At 36.6% G+C, this 24,197-nt stretch overlaps 2 protein-coding genes across 2 annotated transcripts in view; one reads left to right on the top strand and one right to left on the bottom strand.

Moving 5' to 3' along the window:
- The window catches only part of LOC149070412 (O-glucosyltransferase rumi homolog), a 36,657-nt gene extending 20,680 nt beyond the window's left edge, over positions 1 to 15,977 (bottom strand). Inside the window, exons 1-4 of the mRNA XM_089249635.1 lie at positions 15,708 to 15,977; positions 13,270 to 13,366; positions 10,500 to 10,640; positions 4,422 to 4,554 (exon numbers count right to left, since the gene is read on the bottom strand). Coding sequence (XP_089105761.1) covers positions 4,422 to 4,554; positions 10,500 to 10,640; positions 13,270 to 13,366; positions 15,708 to 15,852 — 516 coding nt within the window. The 5' untranslated portion in view covers positions 15,853 to 15,977. The remainder of the gene's footprint in view (positions 1 to 4,421; positions 4,555 to 10,499; positions 10,641 to 13,269; positions 13,367 to 15,707) is intronic.
- Positions 15,978 to 17,618: 1,641 nt separating this feature from the next.
- On the top strand, positions 17,619 to 19,018 carry Uba5 (Ubiquitin-like activating enzyme 5). The gene has a single exon (XM_089249757.1). It carries the CDS (start codon positions 17,731 to 17,733, stop codon positions 18,916 to 18,918), a length of 1,188 nt encoding a protein of 395 aa, XP_089105883.1. The 5' UTR covers positions 17,619 to 17,730; the 3' UTR covers positions 18,919 to 19,018.
- The last annotated feature ends 5,179 nt before the right edge of the window (positions 19,019 to 24,197 follow it).

Genomic DNA, 24,197 nt, shown 5'->3' with positions numbered 1-24,197 from the left:
TTATTCCCTTCCTTTCAAACGAAACACAACTGTGGTCTATCGCCATGGACCAAATGAGATGTGCGGAAAGTGTGCATGTGTACTTCGCAGTTTCAGTGCATATCTAGTGCTGTGTGTGAACTTTTAATGCTGCCGTCTATTTTTCAAACTACGAGTAAGTGTAATGATTGAATATTTGTATTGTTGTGGGTCTGTTACTCTCTCTCTCTCTCTCTGTGGAGAGAATTCATAATGGGGAGGTTGGCTTGAATTCGTGGTGAATCAAGAACTAAAAAGGAAAGAGTAAGTATGAATACATACATCAGATGAGAATAAGTTCCAACCAGCTTAAAATGCCCAGGGATGAGACTGGGCATTTTATTTTCTTAATTGTTTAATACAGTTTATATACATTATCCTTACCGTAAAATAAATATAAGGAGTTCCCCCCAACCTTCCAAAAAAAATTGTCTATTTTTTTCAGGATAATCCAAGTTTTAAGTAATCCAGGGCGATCTTGGTTCAATTCACTTTGAATTATCCAGACTCTACTGCACTATTAACCCATTGAGCTATAGGGAAACTAGAGTGAGGACTCTGCGTGAGGATCCCTACACGACCGCATCAAACCATTTTGAGGCAAAATAGGCAAAAATCTCACTGAACCTGTAAATGCAGTGGAGAGAAAATTGAAAAACCATGAGAGACATACATTACGTTTTCTACTTTTTTGAGTAAAATTATGTATTCTTTCACTGTAAAGAAATTTATAAGAATGAATACTTGTACTTTTATACACTGGTGTTAAAAATTAAGAGAATTTTCACTTTTGGTGTGTATCTAAGGTGTGCACATCACCATCATCATCATCAACAACCATTTTCAATACACTGCTGGATGAAGGTCTCCTCTAAATTTTTTTCATTCTGCTCTGTCTGATGCTTTAGCCACCCAGTTGACTCCTGCCACTTCCCTGATCTCGTCAATCTATCTTGCATGGGGACGCCTTCTCGGATGTTTAACACCACTCTAGAATACTTGTGGTCCATCTGTTGTCCTGTTTTCTTGCATTTCCAATTCAAACGTTTGATTCTTTCCATGATATCATATACCTCTGTGTGGTTCCTTATCCAAGTGATTCGCTTTTTCTCTTCTTTTGATGCCTAATATACATCTTTCCATGCTCCTTTGCGTTGTCTATAGCCTTTGTATCGTCTTGCTTGTGAGTGTCCATGTTTCAGCTCCATAAGTCAGTGCTGGTAGCACACACTGGTTAAAAACATTTCTTTTGAGACATAATGGCATGTGACTCTTCAGAATTACGCAGTTTTTGCCGAAAGTGCTCCATCCAATCCTGATCCTTCTGTTTATTTCATTAATGATTCCGTTGTCCATGGTGATTTTTTGTCCCAGGTCTACATAGCTTTCTACTTCTTTTATCTCTGTGTTGTTGAGCAAGATTGTCCTCTTCAACGCAAAGGGGTTGAACATAACTTTAATCTTTTGCAGATTTATTTTCAAGCCCACCTGAATACTTGCCTTCGTCAATTGTTATATAATTTCTTCTAGTTCGTCTGGATTACTGCTGATAACAACAATGTCGTCTGCAAAACGCAAATGGTTGGAAAACTCCCCATTTATTTTAATTCCTTTTTTATCCCAATCCAGTTTTCTGAATACTTCTTCTAAAACAGCGGTAAAGAGTTTTGGTGAGATAGTATCACCCTGTCTGACTCCTTTTCCAAGTTTAATTTTTGCTTTTCCTTTACCAAAACGAATCGGTGCAGTTGCTTTGTCATATATTTTCTTGATGATATTGATGTAAGTCTTCTCTACCCCAATTATATCTAGAGCTTTAACAACAGCAGATGTGAAGACAGAGTCAAACGCTTTCTCAAAACCAATGAAGGCCATACACAATGGTAATTCATATTTCTTATGTCTCTCTATAAGTTCCCTGATTGTTTGGATGTGATCCATTGTACTAAATCCACTTCGAAACCCTGCCTGTTCTTTTGGTTGAGCTTCATCCAATTTGGATTCAAGGCTATATGTCAGCACTTTGATGAAGATTTTATAAATTACTGATAGGAGAACTGATTGGTCGATAGTTCTTGATATCCTCTTTTTCACCATTTTTGTAAAGAAGAACCATCATTATGTTATTCCAATCTTCAGGCACATCCGATTTTGTGAGACAATTTGTGAACAAGGCAGCTAGCATACTGGCAAATTCTTCTCCTGCTTCTTTAATAATGTCTATTGAAATCCCATCTTCACCTGGGCATTTGCCTTTTTTCATACATCTTATAGCCTTGTAGACTTCCTCTTTCAGCACAAGTGCTACTTGTATAAATTCGGCTTCATTTTCTTTTCTTGCTGCTCCCTTTCCTCTGTCCCGATCCTGTTGTTCATGTTTATATAGAGTATTATAAAATTCCTCAACAATACTAATGATTTCATTTCCATCTTTTCTTTTTAGTGCAAAAATTTTCTTTCTCCCAACACACAGTTTTCATTTCACTGATTTTAAACTCCTATTATCTTCCAATGCTTTCTTTACAATACTGCAATTAAACTTCCTGAGATCTTCTGTAAACCGCTTTCGTACTGTCTTGCGAGGGTGCACATGCACAGGTTGCTTGGTGTGCACATAATACAAACAAAATAGACACATACAACAGTTATTGTGAAGATGTATAGTCGTGCATAAAATGCATTAATACCAAATGGCTGGTCACTCCATCTAGTGAATATCTTCACTTTCCAGAAATTTGTCGATCATATCAGTTCTATGTGGACGCGTGTTGTCATCCAATAAAGTGAGAAATCAGGGCCAACTACACTCTTGAAAGAGGCGAACATAAGGCTCCAAGATATCATCCCTATACTTGACAGCAGTTACAGATCCTCTGGTGGTCTGTATGTGCATTCAACATAATGCCTGCTTGAACCATCAAACCTCTGTCACCATAGTGGTTTATTTTTCTGATGTTGGAGGATGGGTAGCAGGTTTTGGCTCAACCTAACCACTCATTGTCAGCGTATGTTTATCTTGAGAGAACCAGGGACCCGCAACAAGTCTCTCCAACATCAGGGAAAGGGACCAATATGGTCCAGAGGTAGAGGTTTGATGGTTCAGGTATGCATCACGTCAGATAGGCGCACAGACCTCTATGTCTTCACCAGAGGATCTGTGACTGTTGTCAGGTATAGTGGATGATAGCCTCTGTTCGAATTTTGCAGGTGCACATAGTTGGTGATGATTTAATTTCAACGGATAATAACGTGCATCCACATGGAGCTCATATGGTCAACAAATTTCTGGAAAATGAAGATATTCACCAGATGGAGTGACCAGCCCATATCTCCAGACCTGAACCCCTGTTGAGCATGCTGGGGACGCTATTGGAAGGGCAATTGCAGCTCGCCTTCCCGTTACCAGAATCATCCAGAGGTTCCAGAAAATATAACAGCTTTGCAGGAGAAGTGGGGTTGACTGCCACAGAGACAAACTAAACAGACAGATTTCCAGTATAAATTCACTTTGTGCGACCTGTATAACAGTAAGAGGGGACTATACCCCCCATTAACTTTTTTACTTTTTTTTTTGTTAGATATTGTAAGCTCTGTGCTAGACATCCATCACTGATGGGTCTTTTACGTGACCATGCATGTGTACAATACTGCTGTATGCCTATTTTGTTTGTATTATACCTAAGAAACTCTTGTGTATGTGGACAAATGCACAACTATACTAATAAAGTAATATGAGTACAATTGAAAAAAATTAAAGACTGCATTAAAAAATACTGAAGTTCCCAGCAGTTTAAATGCCAAAGTATACAGAATGCAATGCTTTGCCTATTTTGCTCCTCCACAACCCACCTCTGCGTCGGCTTGCACACTTCTTTGTTATTCTATAAGGGAGTTTTCACTTCATTTTCCCTATAGCTCAGTGTACTAATAACACATGCACAGGAACAGCTCTACGGCCATACAACTCGTGTCACTGCATGCAGTGACAAATCAGGAATGAATAACAAGACTAATTGACAGAAAAGTTTGAAAAAAAGTTTTGTCTTTAAAGTTCCATCTGTTGGACAGAATAAAATTTATATAGATATATATAGAGTAGGTGAGAATCTGTTGCATTTGCCGGTTCTTTTCAGGTGCAGCTCATATACCAGACAGGCACCAAAAAATGTTTCACACGAGTGAAAATTTTCTCTGCGGCACCCATGCACATGCACTCTACGGAACTATTCCTCTCAGGAATTTCTAACTAACACCCAAAATATCACGCACACGTTGGCCCGATGGAATGGCTGGAGGTTGTACACCCCCTGCTGTAGCATATTTTCTCTCTTGATCAGATTTTAAATAAAAACACCATAAAAATTTACTTAAATTTCAATTGGCACCCATTGACATCAACCTACTTTACTGAACGAAAACACTGGCAGAGGATTTCCATACTTGGTGACTTGAGGCCAGTCTCTCGTGTTCAATATGAACTCCATGTCAGGAAGCTTCTTTATAATTTTCAGTATGAAATATTCTACACCACTGCACCTAGAAATGGACAAATTCAATAAATAAAATAATAATAAAAAATTAATAATAAATCAACCAATTAGCATAAAACGGTGTGACTTCCCTTAAATACTTATAATGGACTAGTGTTTTTTGACAAATTAAAAACAATCCAATTTCACTCACAGGTGGCAGTGCAAAAGAAAAACTTGGCGCAACATATTAAACGCAACACAAACAGTGCATAATTAATGTTTATGGCAATTCACTCAACATAAGTCTACCATATATAACAAGAGCACCATTTCACCCCTTTAGATGTAACCCAAGCTAAAATGGGCACTCGTATTGAAATGGGATAATTTTATACAGTGCAAATTATCATAAACATTAATTGTGCACTTGTTTGTGTTGATTTTATGTGGTATGTCAAGTTTTTCATTCTACAGCACAACTTGTAAGTGAAATTAACTTTTATTTAACTTATATTATTAGTATTATAAAAAAACACCTTTAGGCCAAGATAAGTAATTTAAGGGAAACCTAGTTGAAGTCAATTGGTTAATTTGATGTTTTTAAATTTTGAAATATATCCAGGACTTCTGATCCATCTAGGCACCAACTTAATTTGCTCAAAAGCCAAACACATATTTTTTCTTTCTCCGAGAAAAATAGCCAAAATAATGTCTCTTTCTACTTTCTCAGGGAATAGGGATCCAAATTCATGTCAGTAGTTGCACCAATATAAGTTCTAAAAATTTTGTGTTGTCCTCAGACTCCAATTTAGTAATTACATGTAGAAAATTTTAAGTGCCAATACCATATCTTTTAGTTGGCATGGCAACTCGGCACCAGAAATGTGTTGAGCCCTGACTGATGCTAATTTTTTTTCTCTTTTGGATTTTAAAAGAGGAAAAACAGGACATACAAGGCATTGACAGCTTTGATTATTGCTAACGGGGGTGGGGTGGTGGTGGTTTGTATCACTTATTTAAAACTTGCTTTTCCTAGTACAGTAGAGTCTTGATAATCCAAGGTGGATGGGACTGAGACCACCTTGTATTATTCAAAAACTGGAATTATACAGAAAGCAATAAACAATGCTTTAAATGTTGGTTTCACTTTAAAAAAAAAACAAGCAAAAGCTAACATACTCTTTTACTGTAGTTTTATTCTTAAATAAGATGTGCTTGAATTTTCATTACATGAAAAACAATTTTTTTTTTTTTCAAAATGGTTTCATTTGTTCGCAGCAACATCTAACCATTGTTTAAACTTAGTCAGCACAGAAACAAACTTTTTTACTTGTATTTTTGAAGTAATTTTGCATAATCTCACAGACATGTATATATAGTCGCCCCCCCCCCCCCCCGTATTTGCAGTTTCAATATTCACGGTTTTTTCCCTTTATCAAATTTTTTTTTTGACAACACTAAGCAATCGTCATTCACGTGTTTTATTTACAAAATTTGGAGTTGTGCTTGTTTAGGATGGCTCATTCTTCTAGCGCTACTGATAATACTTTGAAAAGGTAAATAAAAGTAAAAACTTCACAAAAAAATTGGATAGATTGTCTGTCGAAAGTAAGTCAATACCTGCTATGGTCCGACATTACGGAATCAACGAATCTACGGTGAGATATAACAAGAAAAATGAATCTAAAATTCGTTCAGCCGTGGCTGTAGCTGCACCCGTGGCAGTCAAAACTTTGCAATACCTACGGGATCCATGTGTTTTTCGTACAGAAAATGCTGTTTTTGTGGGTACAAGACTGATACAAAAAGGCATTCCTATTGATTGTAATATTATAACACAAAAGGAGAAAAATTTTTACTTTTTTAAAAGGAAAGGGCTGGTGAAATGTCTATTTTATTAGAATTTTATACAAGTAAAGGTTGGTTTCATAGGTTTAAGAAATGATTCGAATTACGCAATGTAAAAATCACTGGTGATCAAGCCTCTGCCGAATAGGAAGCAGCTAGAAAGTTTCCAAAGACTGTAGAAAATTATTGAAGAGAAGGGTTATGCACCTCAGCAAGTGTTTAACGCTGTCAAAACTACACTATTTTGGAAGAAAATGTAGAGAAGAAAAGTGAGCTCCTGGTTTTTTAAGGCCCATTTACACGAGGCAAGTGCTTTAGTTGGTAACTTAATTTTTAGTTGCCAAGTACAATACAATGTATGCAGACGATACGGGCCATTTACACGGCTTGAGTTGGCAAGTGCACAAGTGATTTAGTTGGTAAGTGAATACGAACGGTTCTATTTTTTCCAGTTAAGTAGACCTATGCACATGCGCCAGTGGGCGTGACCTGGCGCTCTTAGAGGGGTCTTTTTGCTCTCTCACGGAGGGGTTTATTTTGATCTCAAGCGTGAAGCTGTTCATGCTCCGTCGTCTCCTGAAGTTTCGCTAGAATTCTGCGGAAATATTAGATGGTGAGGTGGCCAGAGGACACAACCTTCAAGTTTGTTGAAAAATATCTTTGCCATGAATGTTTGTTGAACTATAGAAATGAAAATTACCTTAACAAACAAGCTAAAAATTTTTCGGTGTTGGAAAAAGCTATGGAATATTCTGTCAACGTAATGTCAGGAGTTGAAAAAAATTGAAGATTCAAAAATATATATAGGTGGGGAGGATTTATATATTAAAAACTAGAGGGGGGTTTCGAATATTTCTCTCGTTCAGAACGAATTTGCTGCCATCTGTTGTAAAAATACATGATCAAATATTTAACATAAAGATAGATTAACATCTCTATAGATTAAATTAAAAAAATAATTACGAAAATTTGGAAATAATTTTTGTTTAATGAATTTTTATTACTTAATTTTTAACCCTTAGAATTTCCTACGAATGCCAAGAATCTTCTCCCGTACTTTCGGCTTGCATAATTCATAATTAATCTCCTCTTTAACTTCGATTAAAATATCATATAATCAATATTTACAACTTAGAGGAGAAATAGAGAAATCATATTTCTTCTCGATGACTCACATAAGTTTATAATATGTTGTGTATTCTTTTTTCCCCCTGTGGCATCATCTCTCGCCCCCTTACGTGATGCGTGGGTGGCAGAGGCGAAAAAAGGGGACAAGCGAACTGTTTCCCTTGCGTGACCTACTTCTTGCTCAGTGTGTTGCTCTCGCGCAAGTGATATAGTTTCTCCTTTTTTATTATGTAGAATTAATATTGCTAACCTATGTAAATAGTTTTTTAAAATTAAATGAACTTAAATATTATCAACTGTTTCTTCAATTGGAGTCAGAATGTACATCGTCCTCAATGTGTACCACATAACTATACCCCTCTTGGGTAAAAGTGAAAGTGAATAAATTTATATTCTTCTTTAAAAAAAATATCATATAATGTGGCTCTGATCACAGTATTCGTAAGTTCTACCTGATCATCTTCATCCATCGTTACGAAAGCTATGAGCTTTAAAAAAAGCACTTCTCTGAATGCCAGATAAATAAAAAATTATTACTATTGCACTCCCGTGTGTTGCGCCTGTCTCTCTCCGTGGATTTGAGTAGACTGAAGCGCGCATGCACTAACTGCGCTCACCTCCGTAAAAATTATCCAATGAGCGTCTACTTTCCACTTATCGTGTGGACACTTTCAAGAAGAATCGGTAAGTTAAAATTAAGTTACCAACTAAAGCACTTGCCTTGTGTAAACGGGCCTTTAAGGCAAGTAAAGATAGACCTACTATGTCGTTTTGCACAAATGCATATGGGTACATGGTAAAGCCCACCATCTATTTCAAATCTACGAATCCGTGAGCATTGAAGGGAAGGATAAGCCAAAGCTCCCAGTATTTTGGATGAACAATAAAAGGGCTTGGACTATGAAAACACTTTACCTGGATTGGTTTAAACGGTCTTTCTTTCCGGAAGTCAGGAGGTACCTTGTTAGTGAATACATGCTATTCAAAGTTCTTTTAATACTGGATTGGCCGAGGAGGAATTAATGCAGCTAACTAGTCCTGAAACTGAAGTGGTACCAGATGAAGAAGATCGTGCCCGAGTGGCATGGTGGTAAGATGCTCGTCTACCATCGTGAAGGTTGTTGTCAGGGTCCCGGGTTCGAACCCAAGGGCGGAAGATATTGATAAGATATTTTCCCTAACGAACTCGAGGTGACCACCGATAGACAGCGCCTTCACTTCCAACCCATCTCACTAATGGGAGTAAATTGCAGTATAGCGATATGGCCAGAGTTGGTGTTTGGTGAAGTAGTAGATGAAGAAGATCAAGATACAGAAGTAAAAGACAAGTTCACCACAAGTAACATAGCAGAAGGGCTTCTCAAGCTCAAATCAGCAATAGATTATTTTCATAACATAGATCCCTGTATATTACGTTCTTCACATGTAGAAAAATTAGTAGAGGAAGCCTTGTCAACATACTCCAACATACTTGATGATATGAAGAAAAAGACACGACAAACAGAAAAATTACAATGTTCTTTCAGAAAACATCACCAACAATCGCTGCACCCTCTTTTACATTCCCTTCTACCTCTGTGTCACCCTGCTCTTTCTCATGATGTTCGGTAAACGAAAGATACAAAAAAAACCTATGCTTTCAGTTATTCCCGGTCACCCCCGGAACGTAACCCCTGCGAATACGGAGGGGGGGGGGCGACTGTATTGCGTGTATATATTGTTTATAATTTTTATTAATTGCATTCTTAATTGGGTTGCTGTATTTTTGAAATATATGACATCCATATTTTTTATGGGCATCTTTTTCTCAGCCACCTCGTTGGGCATTTTGCCTGTTGTGGCGTCGTATTTGTATTGTATTGTATTGTACATTACAAACAGTACAGAGTGGAGATCTTATGATGCCATACGATAAGTTTAACAAACAAAAAAAAATGAAGAATGTGGAAAGAGCATGAGCATGAGAGAGGGATTGAGAAGAGTTGGATATGGTGGATGCTGAGACACTTTATAGCTTTCAACTACTTTCCCAATGATTTCTTTTATTTTCTGTTTTCAAATTATTTTTCAGATCAATTTTAATGAATGTAAGCAATTAGGGCACAATTCCATTGTTTGTTTGTTGTTTTTTCCATTGTTTCCAAAATTGTCAAATTTGCTTCTCTTTCAGCAACCCCTCGAAAGTTAAAATGGTCTATGCCCATGCAAGGGAGTCTAATATTTCATTACATCAGTTATTCATCATAGAGCTGCGGACTGCCAAGTGCCATTCAAACTGAAATTACTGTACAATACGTATGTACCACAGTCTGTAGTATTCTTGGAAAAAAACTTGGGTTCTTGGAAGGAAAAAAAAGAGAGAAAGAGGGTCTCAAGAATGAAATTCAAAAATTCTCAGTGCCTTGGATAATCCGAAAACTCAAACGTTTTGGGCTCAGATTTTCAAGACTAACTGTAGTAAGAGTATCTACTACACACCCAAAAGAAAATTCTGTGACTTTTCATTGACTTATTTTGCCACGTTTACAACTTGAGAGGCAATGTTTCGTTATGTGGTAGAATAGTTCTTATGTTTGCAAAATAAAACATTCAGGCTAGATTTAGTGCAATGAAAATTAACAATAGAAAACCTGGTTGTTTCCACTGCTTGCTGTCGTTGACCTTTTTTAAAATGAAAACTGACTCACATTTGCGATTAAAGACGAAAAACCAAAGAAAACTATCTTCAATCGACCACTATAGCATGATTACAGATATTTTTCACAATGGGAAGCTTGATAATGTGATCATGATTTTTATGATAAAATCTGAGGGGAAAATCTGAAAATTGACTCAAGAAAATTTGTGATCTTCTTTCTCATTATTTTTCTGGGACTTCATGGCTTTTTCCTGATGGTAGACACTCTGTAATATTTTGTTTGAAGACAATCAATAAATAGTGAAATTTACAAGAATAAAAAAGCAACAAAAACGTAAAAATACTGATAGGCAAAGAAACTGTATTACCTAAACAAGAATACCTAAATGATTTACCTGAATGGAAAGAGGCATTCTTTATCTCTGTACAGCTTGTGATCAATTATTTGGTAGCGAGTCCCTCTATCTTTACTAGCCTCTATGTCAGATTTTTTTATTCCTGTTTTCTCCCACGGCTTGAGATCATCCACTATAACACTGAAAATAATAAAATGAATTACTTGTCATTAATTAAATATTAAACAAAAATACAGTCAATTCGTCATAAGTCGAATTCAGATGAGTCGAATATCTGTTCAAGTGGAAGCTTTCTTGCAACCCTAGAGAATATTGAATATTATTTTAGTATCTGGGGAAAGGGGGGGGGGGAAGAGATGATGTCCATTTTGGAGCATTTTTCACAGCAGTAAAGTAGAGGATTTGGAGCAGCAAAAATTAAGTTATTGAGCAAGGATGTATGAATTGTAGCAACAAAATTAATGTCACAAGAAAAAAAACCAATGAATTAAAGCCAAAATATCTGGGATAATTGGGGGGGGGGGGAAAGAACAAACAAAAATTTATCGAAAAAAGCCATATTTTTTTGTGACAAATTGTTCACACCAGTCTATTTAAAATGGCACACTTTACTTTTCACTTTCTGAGGGTATTATTTGCTGTCTAGAACAGCAGCAGTTTTTAAAATGGGCTGAAAATTTTCTATAATAAGTTTGTAATTTCTTTTCTACCTTTAATTAGTAATTTATTCAGTAAAAAAGTTTTAATTTTTCATATTTTTTATACTTTTGTGTGCAGTAGTTGGTGCCACCTATCTTCCAAATCATGATGCATGGATATGTAACTGGGTGTATATTTGTTATAGGTCTGCGGACTGCCATAGCAGCATTTATTTCTTTTCAAAGAAATAGCCAACTTGAAATTTAAAACCGAAAAAAGTCGTATTCCTAACCACCACTGGGAAGTGTGCACATTTACAGTAGCCACCACTTATAAGAATCACTGGCTTATAAGAATCAAATCAGCAAAACAAAAAACCTGTTCTAACATAGAAAAATCATTGATCATAAGAATCAGATTTCTGCTTATGAGAATCAAACAGGAATTTTTTAACTGAAAAACTGCCATAGTTCATCTCAGTGGTGGGAATTTGTAGACTAATTTTTTTCATTCACAAGGTTATTTGAGGGAGTACTTATTGTCACTTACCTTTGTAATAAAACCATCCTATATGTTGCCCCCCCTCCCCAAAAAAAAATGTAGATCAAAAGCATTACAAAATTATTACAGTGAATCCTCGCTACAACGATACTCGATAAACCCTTCTAAAACGATATTTTTTCAAACCTTGTTTGAAAATGTCTATATTCTAATGTTAAACTGCTGCCCACGATGTAATGGTAATCACTCTACAACAATATTTTTTTCTTGGTCTGCACAGTATCGTTATATGGATGTTTCATTGTATTTTTTGAAATCATGGTGTTATTTTGTAGGGCTTCATTTTAGATATTTTTTGAAAATTCTTGATAGATTTCTCTCGGTGGTATTCATTTCCTCAAAAAATAATTTTAATTCACCAAATCAATGTTGTTGAGCATAATCAGTTCATAACAATGTAACAAATAATAAATAAATTGAAATATAATTTTTTTTCAAATTTTTGTAACTCTATACACGTATTCTTGTATGTGTAAAATATTCTGTTGTGTGTCATGCTATACAAATACAAGGCCACAACAGGCAAAATGCCCTACAAGGTGGCTGAGAAAAAGATGCTCATAATAAATATGGATGTCATGTATTTCTAAAATACTGCAACCCCCTTAAAAATGCAATTACAAAAACTAGAAAGAATATATATATATATACATGATAAAATGCCCATAAAAAATATCTGCGGTCATCTTATAAAGATGAGCTTGTAATATACTATGAAGGGGCTACAGAGCGTGAAAGGTGCAGTCAAATCCTGTTTTAACGAATACCGTTATAGCAAAATTCTTGTTTTAACAAACATTTTTCTACTCCTCCAGATAAGTTTACCTAGAAACAATGCATAAACATGGAATTTATTTATAATGAAATGATTTCTCTGGTTTCTTGGGGTTCATTATAATGGGATTCGACTGTCCTAACTAGACTTATGACAGCAATAAAATTAGGCTTTCGTTGGGTCCCTTTATGATGAAATTATAGTGTGAAAAAACAAAATGATAAGAATTGTCCCGAATTCCAGAGCTGGATCCCTGTCAGGCCCCCCCCCCCTTGTGGAGGCCATGCATAGCATATACTGTGTGGGATTTTTTGATTAAGGGAAATTTGTATAGGAGTGCTTCCAAAAAGTGGTCCTTTAAGTAACAAACATAGGGCCTATTATTGAGAGTTTGATCACATTAGAACGTAACAGAAGACGATCATGATTTTCAAAATGTGACTCAGTAAGCAGACTGATGTGTTACACAGGTGACCTGCCAACAAAGTTTGACTATTTATCTACCAGAACTCCTTCTATCTCATAACATTTCATAATCATTCCCAGAGAAAAACTGCCAAACTTATCCGTTATCAGCAGCTCTTTATTTTCAAGTTTACCATCTCATAACACACACACAAAAACATACTAGGAGCTTTTAAAACTCTGTTTAGGGATCATTAAAGTCACCAATAAAGCTTACAGGTAAAACCGAGAAAAAAACCTGAAGTTTTTATAGTCATGGGCTTAATTGTATCTACCATTAGAGCAACAATTCATTAGGTTATGGAATGCACATGCTTTCACCTGAAATATCAATTTGTTATCACAAAAATAAAATAATAGAATACTTACTCTGAATGACATGAACAATTTTCTTGTTTACAAGGAATATAAGAATCTAGTTCCTTCGATATGATGCTTGAATATTTTCCCCATTTAATGCTTGATTCTAAGGAGATAAGATCAGCAAAATAACAATGTGCAGCTACAAAATATGCAGCGCAAAAAAAAAAGAATATAAAACACGACAAAAAAATTAGTATTTGATTTTTGTATTTTTTTTGGCAAGAAAAACGTCTAAAAACATGATCCTGTTTCATTCTTGGCAGCTTTTCATCATGCTTTCAGACGTTTTTTCTCGGTAAAGTAAAAAAAATTAGTAACACATTGCAGAAAAGGGATTACACTGGTAAACAAGTACTGTTTACAAATGCTGAGTACTGTTTATTACGTATTTTTCGATGCTGATTCTGAATCCGTCGTCAGAAATCGTCCATCAGGCACCAGTTTTACGCAATTGCATTTTCCATTGTTGTGGGTTAGTTTACCCAGCCTTAATACTCTATAGTTAGAAGATCAACATTTTTAGCCTAATAAATGTTAATATTATGAATATTAACACTTATTACCTGTTTATCTCAATTATTTGTTTTTCTGTAATGTTTTGGGTAATTCAAAGTTTGATTCAGATATGCCATTTGCAAAACGTATGTTTCCTCAGAATTGCTGGCTAAATTTTTCCACCCTTTTCTTTACTTTGTGGTTTATTGATCTCTTCCAGAACAGAATATGAAGCCTAAATTAAAACGTTACAATTATCAAAGTCTGAACTTTGTCCCCAAGAAGCAATGATTTCATTACTAGTTTCACCAACTGGCTTTTTTCTTCTTGCTGCAACTTCACTGGGACTTGGGCAACTTCATTAGCATCCAGAGATTTAAATGCTACTATCCTCTGCAAAAGTTTTGTGCATGCATGCATCTTCAAAAGCTGGAATGCTGAAATCACATTTTATTATATGGTGAAATGTGTCAAAGATTTATGACTCTCTAGCATTATTGCGTGTTTATTTTAGAATATCAAATGCAGCTTAGTAAAATTTTTTACCATGTGCAATGATATCGGACCTGCGGCAAGTGAAGAAAGACCATCCCATTCAAATAAGCGCTTTTATATTACAAAATTTGATATTTTTTTCACTGATTAATAAATTCACATGTAATCCCAAGTCATATTATCTGAGGTCGATCCGAGGTTATCAGATGGAAGCTGCGTAGTCATTAGGAGACGTCCACCTCATTGTTGCTGTTAATGTTAAACAACATTGCGTCATGGTGACGGAGAAAATCCGGAGAATATGCTAATGAGATATGGTCTGTGGTGATTCGCCGTTTTAGTCAGCAGCTGGTCGTATATGATACGGCACAGATTGTCTGAGTACATTCCAAGTTTATCCACAATCTTGATCAGAGTCGCAGTCTCATACTTCTCTGGTATTTGGTAGACTCCACAAATTTTTTTTCTTCTCTTACTTTTTGGATGATTACAGATTTAATTTTTTCAGTTTTTCACTTGTATTCAAAGTTGATATTGAACATCCAGTCATCCTTTGAGGGATGACTCTTGGAACACTTTGTATGCTTTTTGTCTTTTCACAATAGAAGGGCCCAGCAGTTAATTTTCCATAAGAATGGTGAGCGCTCACATGACAACTTTTTTGTGCCAAAAATTGACATCCTAGACAGCCAAATTGGCATTTGCCACTTTTGGCAACCCTTTACCAATCCACATATTAAGTTAATTCAATTTTATGTATATAATTGATTTGTATTTTTTCCACATTTCCTGCATATTTTGATTATCACACATTAGATTGATTTCATGTAATAAATTGAATTTTTTGTGCAATTGTGTGTTCTTTATCGACTATCTTGAATTAGCCATTGCGAAAGCTGCAATTTGCATGGCGCAAGAAAAAGTCACCATGTTATTGGTTCAAATCAAGCATCTGAATTTTAGAGCCTGAAATCACGGGGGCAAAGCCATCTGTAGCAGAAGGCCTCCACGAGGAGTTCGTGACGTCACTAACGGCCGTATTCACCAACACAGTTTCAACTGCAATCGCAGGTGAAAGGTTGAAGATCGAAATGGATTGGTTAAATTAAGGATTTTAACCAATCCTTGTCGATCGCTGATCGTTTAACCTGCGATTGCAGTTGAAACTGTGTTGGTGAATACGGCCGTAAAGAAGTTATTTCGCTTATAGTCATTGTATATACTGCAAAAAAGTAAATATATCACATGCGTCAGCCTGCCATATCCAATGATTACAGGTGAAATATAACTTCTTCAGTGACGTCACCAGCCTCGAGCGGAGGCCTTCTGCTATAGATGATGTTGGCTCTGGGCTAATGCCCTTCTTGTTTACCGAAGCTGTATTAACTTTCAAGCTTTGTTGCCCATACAGATATCCGACCATATCTATTGATAACAGAAAACGGTTGGCTTACCAACAGAATACTTCGACGGACCCGAATCTTCATCACAAGTACCGGAAGACGCATCACAGAAACCATCATTAGATCCGATAACAACAACGAAAAAATTTATAAACGATAATATTAAAAAGGATGAATGAAATTGGACACGGTTCATGGGGACATTAGGTTGAATTCACGCCAAATATAATAAAAATTGGCGTCTTTTTTTTGCCAGCCTTGATCTTCTAAACCTACAGTGGAAAAAATCTCACACAAAACAAAATGTTTGAAAATCGAGACGGCTTTAACTTTACTATTCATAAAAACGGTTTTTCTTTAGTTAGAAAAACAATAATTTTTCTACTCCAGCAGTACGATATTTGAAATATATACATATATACACAATGAAAAAAATTTTCTTATAAATATATTTTTGAATAAAAATCATAAATGCATTTTCCTCTCTTTGCTGGCACTATAAATCGAAGGTGATTTGACCATATCTTACGATCGGGTTCATGCAGTTAAGAATTGCACCAGCGACTTGATGCAGGATTACACATATATAACGCGCATGCGTAACAGTAAAGGCGGCGATTTCTTCGTTCAGTGTGTTTCGGCTGATACACTTGGCAACTATTCCAAACAGCAAGGTTGATAAACGTACAATGAATCAAAGATTCTAACGACGGACACCAGAATAATTGTTGATGCGAATTGAAAGCAAAGCCGGGTTTTCTTAGGCATGAGTTTTTCTGCGTCGTGTGAACCGAATTAGACCATTAAAGCAATACCTTCTGAAGCAGTGTTTCCCAAAGTGGGCAGTATCGCCCCCTGGTGGGCGATGGAAAGGTCCAAGGGAACGATAGAAGCCACAGGTATATCATAGGATCCTATGGGTTCGCTTGATTACACGATCCGCGCGCTAGTGTATACGCGCCTTGAGTTGGGGGGCGATGAGAGAAAAATTTCTCTGAAGAAGGGGGCGATGCAAGGGCGTAGCGAGGGGGGGGGACTTGGGGGTCTGGTCCCCCCCGAAATGTGAGAAAATGACCAAAAAAAGGGAAAAAGATGGCCAAATCCATTGTTCTGTCACTTTGGTCCCCCCCGCCCCGAACGAAATTTCTGGCTACGCCCCTGGGGCGATGGAACAAAAGGTTTGGGAAACTATGTTCTAAAGCTTGCTCTAGAAGGTGTTGATGAAAGCCGGGTTTTCCTAGAACTAGAATTTCTGCAGCGTGTAAATGCTGATTGGTTAAAAGCCTGAAACTCAGGTTTTTTTTTTACCTGAAAATCAGAGTTTTCACGCTGCACGCGCTGTAGAAACCTGCTCCTAGGAAAACCCGGCTTTAGCGCCAGCCGTAGGTAACAGAAACGTGTTACCTGATCACGCTACGCGTTTGTGTTTTCCAAGCGGGGCGCATCAGATCAGGGCAGCTATATTATAGCATATGGCAGGGGCGTAGCCAGAAATTTCATTCGGGGTGGGGGGGACCAAAGTGACAGAACAATGGATTTGGCCATCTTTTTCCCTTTTTTCGGTCATTTTCTTACATTTCGGGGGAGACCAGACCCCCAAGTCCCCCCTCGCTACGCCCTTGGCATATGGCCTTTGGCATCATCTACTCTGTCGTCTGCATGCTCCAGTTTGAAGGGGGGAAGGGGAAAGAAAACACACAAGAGTTGAGAGAACATCGGCACAAAAACGCACGGACACGTTTGAGTCCTCCAGAAGCAGTCGGCCAATCACGCCCGACGTAAAGCGCTGTCGTGAGGCGTATTGCGCTCTGTAGGAAAACAGTCAGGCTGCTTTTCTTATTGGTGAGTGGAAGGCGTGTAGTGCTTAGCGAATCACGTTGCGCGCGGCGCAGAAAACCTGCTTCTAGGAAAACCCGGCTTTAAACAACTACTACTTTCAAACTTTATTATGCGCATGCGCATTTCGTCCTGCCACGAGCCACTTCTTGAATTGCCACACGTACGTGTTTGTTGATGTTTACGTGGTTCTTGACAGCTGTTCGCCAACCCGATCGAGTTAATATCGTTGCTGAACATGGCATCCGATCTTGAAAACGCACGAAATCGCATAAAAGAGCTCGAAAATGAACTAAATCAACTGAAATCGTGCGCCGACGTTGGCTGTGGACGCGAAAAAATCGCCGAGATGAGCTCCGAGGTCGTGGTCACCAATCCCTACAGCAGATTGATGGCCCTCAAGCGTATGGGCATCGTGGAAAACTACGAAGAAATTCGAGACTTCACGGTGGCCGTCGTTGGCGTCGGCGGAGTCGGAAGCGTCACCGCTGAAATGTTGACGAGGTGTGGGATCGGTAAACTCTTGTTATTCGATTACGACGTTGTCGAGTTAGCGAACATGAATAGGCTGTTTTTTCAGCCCCACCAGGCCGGTTTAAATAAAGTAGACGCCGCTGCCCGAACTCTAAGCTTCATAAACCCCGACGTCGAATTTGAAATTCACAACTACAACATCACTACCGTGGAGAACTTCAAGCATTTCATGGACCGCCTTGCCAAAGGTGGTGGCAGAGATGGCGAGAAACCGGTGGACCTGGTCCTCAGTTGCGTAGATAACTTCGAAGCTAGGATGGCTATCAACACTGCTTGCAATGAACTGAACCAACCGTGGTTTGAATCTGGGGTTAGTGAAAATGCTGTATCAGGCCACATTCAATTCGTAATTCCTGGCGAGACTGCCTGTTTTGCTTGCGCTCCACCTCTTATCGTAGCTTCTAGCATTGATGAGAAAACGCTCAAGAGAGAAGGTGTTTGTGCTGCTAGTTTACCTACTACTATGGGTATCGTGGCTGGTTTCCTTGTTCAGAATACACTGAAGTATTTGCTGAGATTCGGTAAAGTGACGAACTATCTTGGTTATAATGCTCTAGAGGATTTCTTCCCAACTATGACTCTTAAACCAAATCCAAATTGTGATGATTATTTCTGTAGGCTGCGGCAGAAAGAATTTCAGAGCAGAGAGAAGACTGTTCCAGTCGTCAAAGAAGTTGAAGAAGATGTCGTACACGAAGATAATGAATGGGGAATATGTCTAGTCTCGGAAACAAATAATGAAGAATTAGAAAAGGCTGACACAACTATTCAGTTAGCCAAAGGTTTGAAACTGGCTTACACTAAGCCATCAGCTGAAAATGATATTGTCGAACCTGCTTGCGATACGGAACAGAGCTTAGATGATTTAATGGCGAAATTGAAATCTATGTAGATTTTGCTTGGCTAAACGGTTTCTGCTTGTTCTTATTTCCAACTTAATTTGGTATCAAATTATTAATTCAGAGATTAAAATTTTGTGTTATTCAAATGTCCGATACAAAGTTTTTTTTTAAAATCACTTGTACAGACTTTTCCTGAAAGAGAATGCAATGAAAATCCTTATAGGAAAATATCTTTTGTAGAGGCGGCTGCCAGGGCAAAGATTACACATTATGCAAAATAAAAAAAAATTTTTACTTTTTTAACATGTAAAATTTTTTTCCTAGCATCAAACATCTGGCAGAGAATCAAATTTTTAAGTGCATTTGATTGTAGAGTTGAAGATCTTTAATTAAAAGGCTGACCAGGGCCGCAACTAAGGATGGGCATTGGACCAGAAAGTTGACTTTTTCCGTTAAAAATTACAAGGTGGGAGCTCTCAAATGAATATACAGACCGCAAGTGACAGAGTAAATTTTGTTGTTCCAGTTGTGGCACAAAAGCAGAGAAACTAATTTTGAACAAGAAACTCACGTTAATATTCAGTTTCTTTGATTGAGATTTCACTCAATAAAGTAAGCCCAGAGCTGTCTTAAAAGCATCACAGGCCCTCTCTGAGCCAAACAATTTTTTTGACCCCAACTAGCTATAAATACTAATTTGCATATTTAATATAACAAAAATTTTAACCAAATCAACTTGTCATGAGGCCTCCATGGCACTTCAGGCTCCCGAGCCTTGGCATCACAGGGCAAAATGATTTTTCGTAAAATCCCTCCTTACTCACATAAAACTACTTATTCATACCTATTTGCATATACTCAAAAATTGTAATCAGATCTAATTGTCATGAAGTCCTTGGACCATGCTTTAAGGTCAGGGTCGCAACTAGATGCTTGGTCACCCGGAGCAAGCACGCATTTTGACGCCCCCTTGTAATGTTGGTGGTTTCAGAATTAAATTTGCGTCCCATCAGGTCCAGCACCTGAGACCCGCCTGCTCCCCCGTAGTTGCAGCCCTGATTAAGGTTAATAGTAAAGAGGACGTTGGGGGAGCACACCAAAATTACTTGAGTGCTTAGGGTCATCATAGGAGTAACACGACCCTGGCGGCTACACATGCAACTGCAAGCTTTACGAGTATGCATGCTCAATCTCAGCTTGTTTCTAGCAATATAGCGAGCAATGATGCTCTCATTTTGGCTGCCTTTTTCCTTGTGTACGGGAGAAAAAAACCATAAAAAGTACCAAGCAGAGCTCACTGAAGCAGAAAGATGGATGTTGCAATTCACATGGTACACACTTTCATGGCCTGTTCAAGCATACATAGGCTTTAATCAAAATTCGTTCAATCTTCAGGTTGCTTGTACAATCAAAATGCTTGCATGAAATTCTCATACAGATGCTTAAGCATGCTTGTCATCTTGCAGTTACATGTTCTTAATGACAATCATCTATATGATATTACTTTCTGATCTCCCCACTTTTTTAAGTTTTAATACTTTCTATAACAATAAATCCTTTACAGCAGCGGTTCGCAACTGGTTCTGCACGAAGCCCTTGGGGCTCTGCGGCTGCTCAAGGAAATTTAAAAAAAAAATTATAAATATTTTTAAATAATAAAGATAAATCAGTAACTTTGATGAATAAATAAAAAAAAATAGGCCTACTGGGCTCCGCGAGTCAAAAAAGGTTGACAACCGCTGCTTTACAGGGTTCTAAGCAAAATCTGTTTTTTTTTTTTTGGAATTTAGGTCAGTGTGTGTGAAATATGTGTGTCAACAAGCAGGGAAAAGGTTTACCAAGACATGAGAAGTCAGGGAAAACAAATTATTTCATGTAGTTCTTCTTGTGGCATGGAGAGAGCTTGGCTAAAAAATCTTGCTCTTTCGTCTTATTTTTTTTAAAAATTGTCAAGCCTTGATTAAAAGTATGCAAACACAATAACATTCTCTTCTAAGAAATATAATTCCAAAAACCCAGACTTTTTCCCGGGTCGCTGACCCTGGTTTATAATATATTTTGCCAGTCCCTCATTACATAGGAGTTTCGCTATATTAAAAAACCCTGAATACATATATAGGCATGAGTTTTTTTTTAATTATCGGAATGGGTTTTCACAAAATACATTTCTTTACCTGCATATTTCTTTCTTTAATACTGCAGCAAAAAACAATGACTATTTATAAAATTAAAGTATATATTCAAAAAGTAACAGATGTCTTGAAATTAGTTTTGTGTGGATCACGATTGCATTTCAGAACAAATCATTGGATTGCATTGTTTACTTGCTATCTTTACAAATAAATCTTTAATATATGAAAATTCTGTAAAGTTCAGATTCAAATACTAATGAATGCATTATGGTGCTTATTACTTTATTAGTGTGCAATAAAATAACCCTTTGATTTTGGGAAATTTATAAAACTTATGTTAGAATAAATAATCCTTTGCCTGATATAATCACCAAAGAAAACCAACACAGAAAAGGCAAATAAATGAAAAAAATCATGAAATTAATGTGTTTCGAAACAAACAATGGGTGGCGTCTTCAGAGGATGAATGGCGCAACCAGGGCTGGGCAAATCTCAGAAAAAATCTTGACACGAAAAAAAATTTTACCCAGAAAAAAGGTCCAAAATAATTCTTCTTTAGACTTTTTCAGGGCATAGTGACCCTCTTTCATGTTGGCAAATATGCTGCTATAAATTTCAAACATTTTGTGCTGCTCTCAGCCTGCAATTTAATAATTACACAAAGAAAATTTTAGGCGCCGATATCAATTTTTTAGGTGCCATGACTATTCACACTGATCAGGGATCCACTGAAAAAGAAAACTAGGAGTGAGGGTGTGTTATCCCTAGTCAGCATGATAGTAGTTACATTTATCCTTTGGAGACAGCACTAGGGTACGTCACTTGATTTAAAAAAAAAAAACCCATCGATTTAAATCATTAAATTTATATATTTTGTTCTTTAAATGCAGTGATAATGAAGAAAAAGTAACCTAGTATGGTATGCATGTTATTGAAATGTAAAGTTCTAGATTAAAAGAAATATAGATCTAGTTAATATATATAGACTTTTGAACCTGATTCCCTAGATACAGTGCAGAAAGATAGCTGTTTTATTTCTAGATATAACTGCACTAAGTATTTGCAAAGCTTTACAATGGGACACAGGTTCTCTTGATGAAAAAACAGAAAAATCAGTTTTTGTATAAGCCTTGAATTTTATGCCCTAATTGCTGATATTTAAAATAATAGATGTGTTGTACCAATATATATAAATGGCATTGGACTTTAAATTTTAATACAAAAAGTGGAAAAGTCTAGAGTTCGCTTATTTTACCAAAACTTATTAAATCTGTAAAAGAAAAATGTGTAAATTATTAAGTAGTATCACACAACTCTGAACCACATCATAATAAATGCATCCATCAATTGTGCATGAAACAATTTTGTCAATAGAATGTGTTTTTCATTTAGTTGATGCTAAATGACCCTTTGGTTGTACGAGTGGAAAACCTGCACCATTCGTGATACAGAACAGCGTTAGAATTGAAAAATAAAAGTCACTTGTCCAACGGACCAGTGAGTACGAGAACCTACTGGTCAGCAAACAATGAGCAGTTCGCTAAACGAAAATTCTCTTCAGAATATTAATTCATTTTCCTAAATATATTGTTATTTAGAAGAGTGATATTCTACCAAAAGGAGGGGGGGGGGTACAAAAACCCATAACAAAAACAATTAGAACCATAGTCAAACCTTATGAAGACACCACTGTTGATTATGTGGCTTTATCGATAAACAAGTGTGGAGGTTCAAAGGGGCATTCTTTCTTAAATTACATTTTGAGAAATCATTTTGCAAAAGATTAGCTACCAAGAAAGGTACTGAAATATACTGAATAGTTTTTTGCTAAGATTCAAACAGCAACATTTGATTACACACAAAATAATTGAAACAAAATATCTTCACACGAACGCACATTTCTTTAGTATATTCAGTAAAAAAAGGCATTTTCAAGTGTCAAACTGATTGGCTACTTCCATCACAATTCCTTTCTCGGTGGTCTGATTGTTTAATCACTGATCTTGGACCAACGGATTTTGAATGCTGCTGAGTCATCATCTGACATACTCTAAAGGGGGATGGGGCCCTCTCGAACAAAAGCACTCTACAAGAAAAATATTGATCCATGAAATTAATTCAGGCTCAATGACATTTCATGTTAAGGGTGTTTCGTTTTTGGTGTTCGTATTAATTATTGCTTGTTTCTTAATTTATTCATTAATGCTGAATTAAATTTAAGAGATTTGGTGAAAAAAAAATTCTTAACCCTAGAATAAAAACTGATGTTACCTATATTACAGACTATGTTTCTGAGATATAGAGTTAATATTCCGTGGTTAATGATTAACAAGATTTGTTTCAATTAATAAGCGGTCAGTTAATTTAAATAAAAAAAGATTTTTTACACCTTGTGGATGGAATGCATTGGGAATTTAGTGATTTTTTTTCCTTTATTTGCCTTATTTGTTGGTTTCTTTCTTATTTGTTAGTTTCTTTGTTATACAGAATTTACATTTATATCTAAGCATATTTCAAATAGTTATCCTATAAGTTACTATATGTCTGAGCCTGATCTGAAAATCTATTCAGTCGGATCCACTTATAATGAGCATTTGAATTTGAGAAAATTATTACATTTTGCTTGGTACAATGCTAATTGTACAGTAATGGTTTGCTTTCAGCAAACAGGTTTTTTTTAACTAGCTTGTATTTAATGAGGGATTTTCAAAAGGAACACCTTGAGAAAATGAATATAAAAATCGGGTGAAATGAAAAGTATATGCAGGAAACACCCCAAAACTATTGCTTTCATTATATGGATACAATGCTAACCTGACGAGGGGATAATTGCTTATTACTTTTAACCAAAGTCATCAGTTTTGACTTTTGTCGGTTTGATGAAAGTTTATCACACACCCTTCAAGTTTTTTTTGTTAATGTGCACACACAGGACCAACTTCCTTCGCTTTATCTAGAACGGTGGGTTTTGAAACTTTGGCTACCCTCAGTTTCCATATCATGAGAATGCTTATCTTCAGCACCTCAGATTAATCCAAAAAAACAGTACTTCAAAGCACTGAATAGACAATCAGCAATGCCAACAAGTCAATAGCTCATTGTGATGCCCCTAAAAGTTGTAATTCACACTTTAAGAAACACTAGAAGGAATGAACATAAAAAATAGAGATAAAAACTGATCTATCCGAATTTCTTAA

This window comes from Pholcus phalangioides, unplaced genomic scaffold (genome assembly GCF_987345545.1).
Source record: "Pholcus phalangioides strain wild (caught in Gottingen) unplaced genomic scaffold, Ppha-v1.0 ptg000022l_1, whole genome shotgun sequence".
Taxonomy (NCBI): Eukaryota; Metazoa; Arthropoda; class Arachnida; order Araneae; family Pholcidae; genus Pholcus; species Pholcus phalangioides.
The sequence above is the reverse complement of the archived record's forward strand: the minus strand, read 5'-3'. Positions and strand labels throughout refer to the sequence as shown.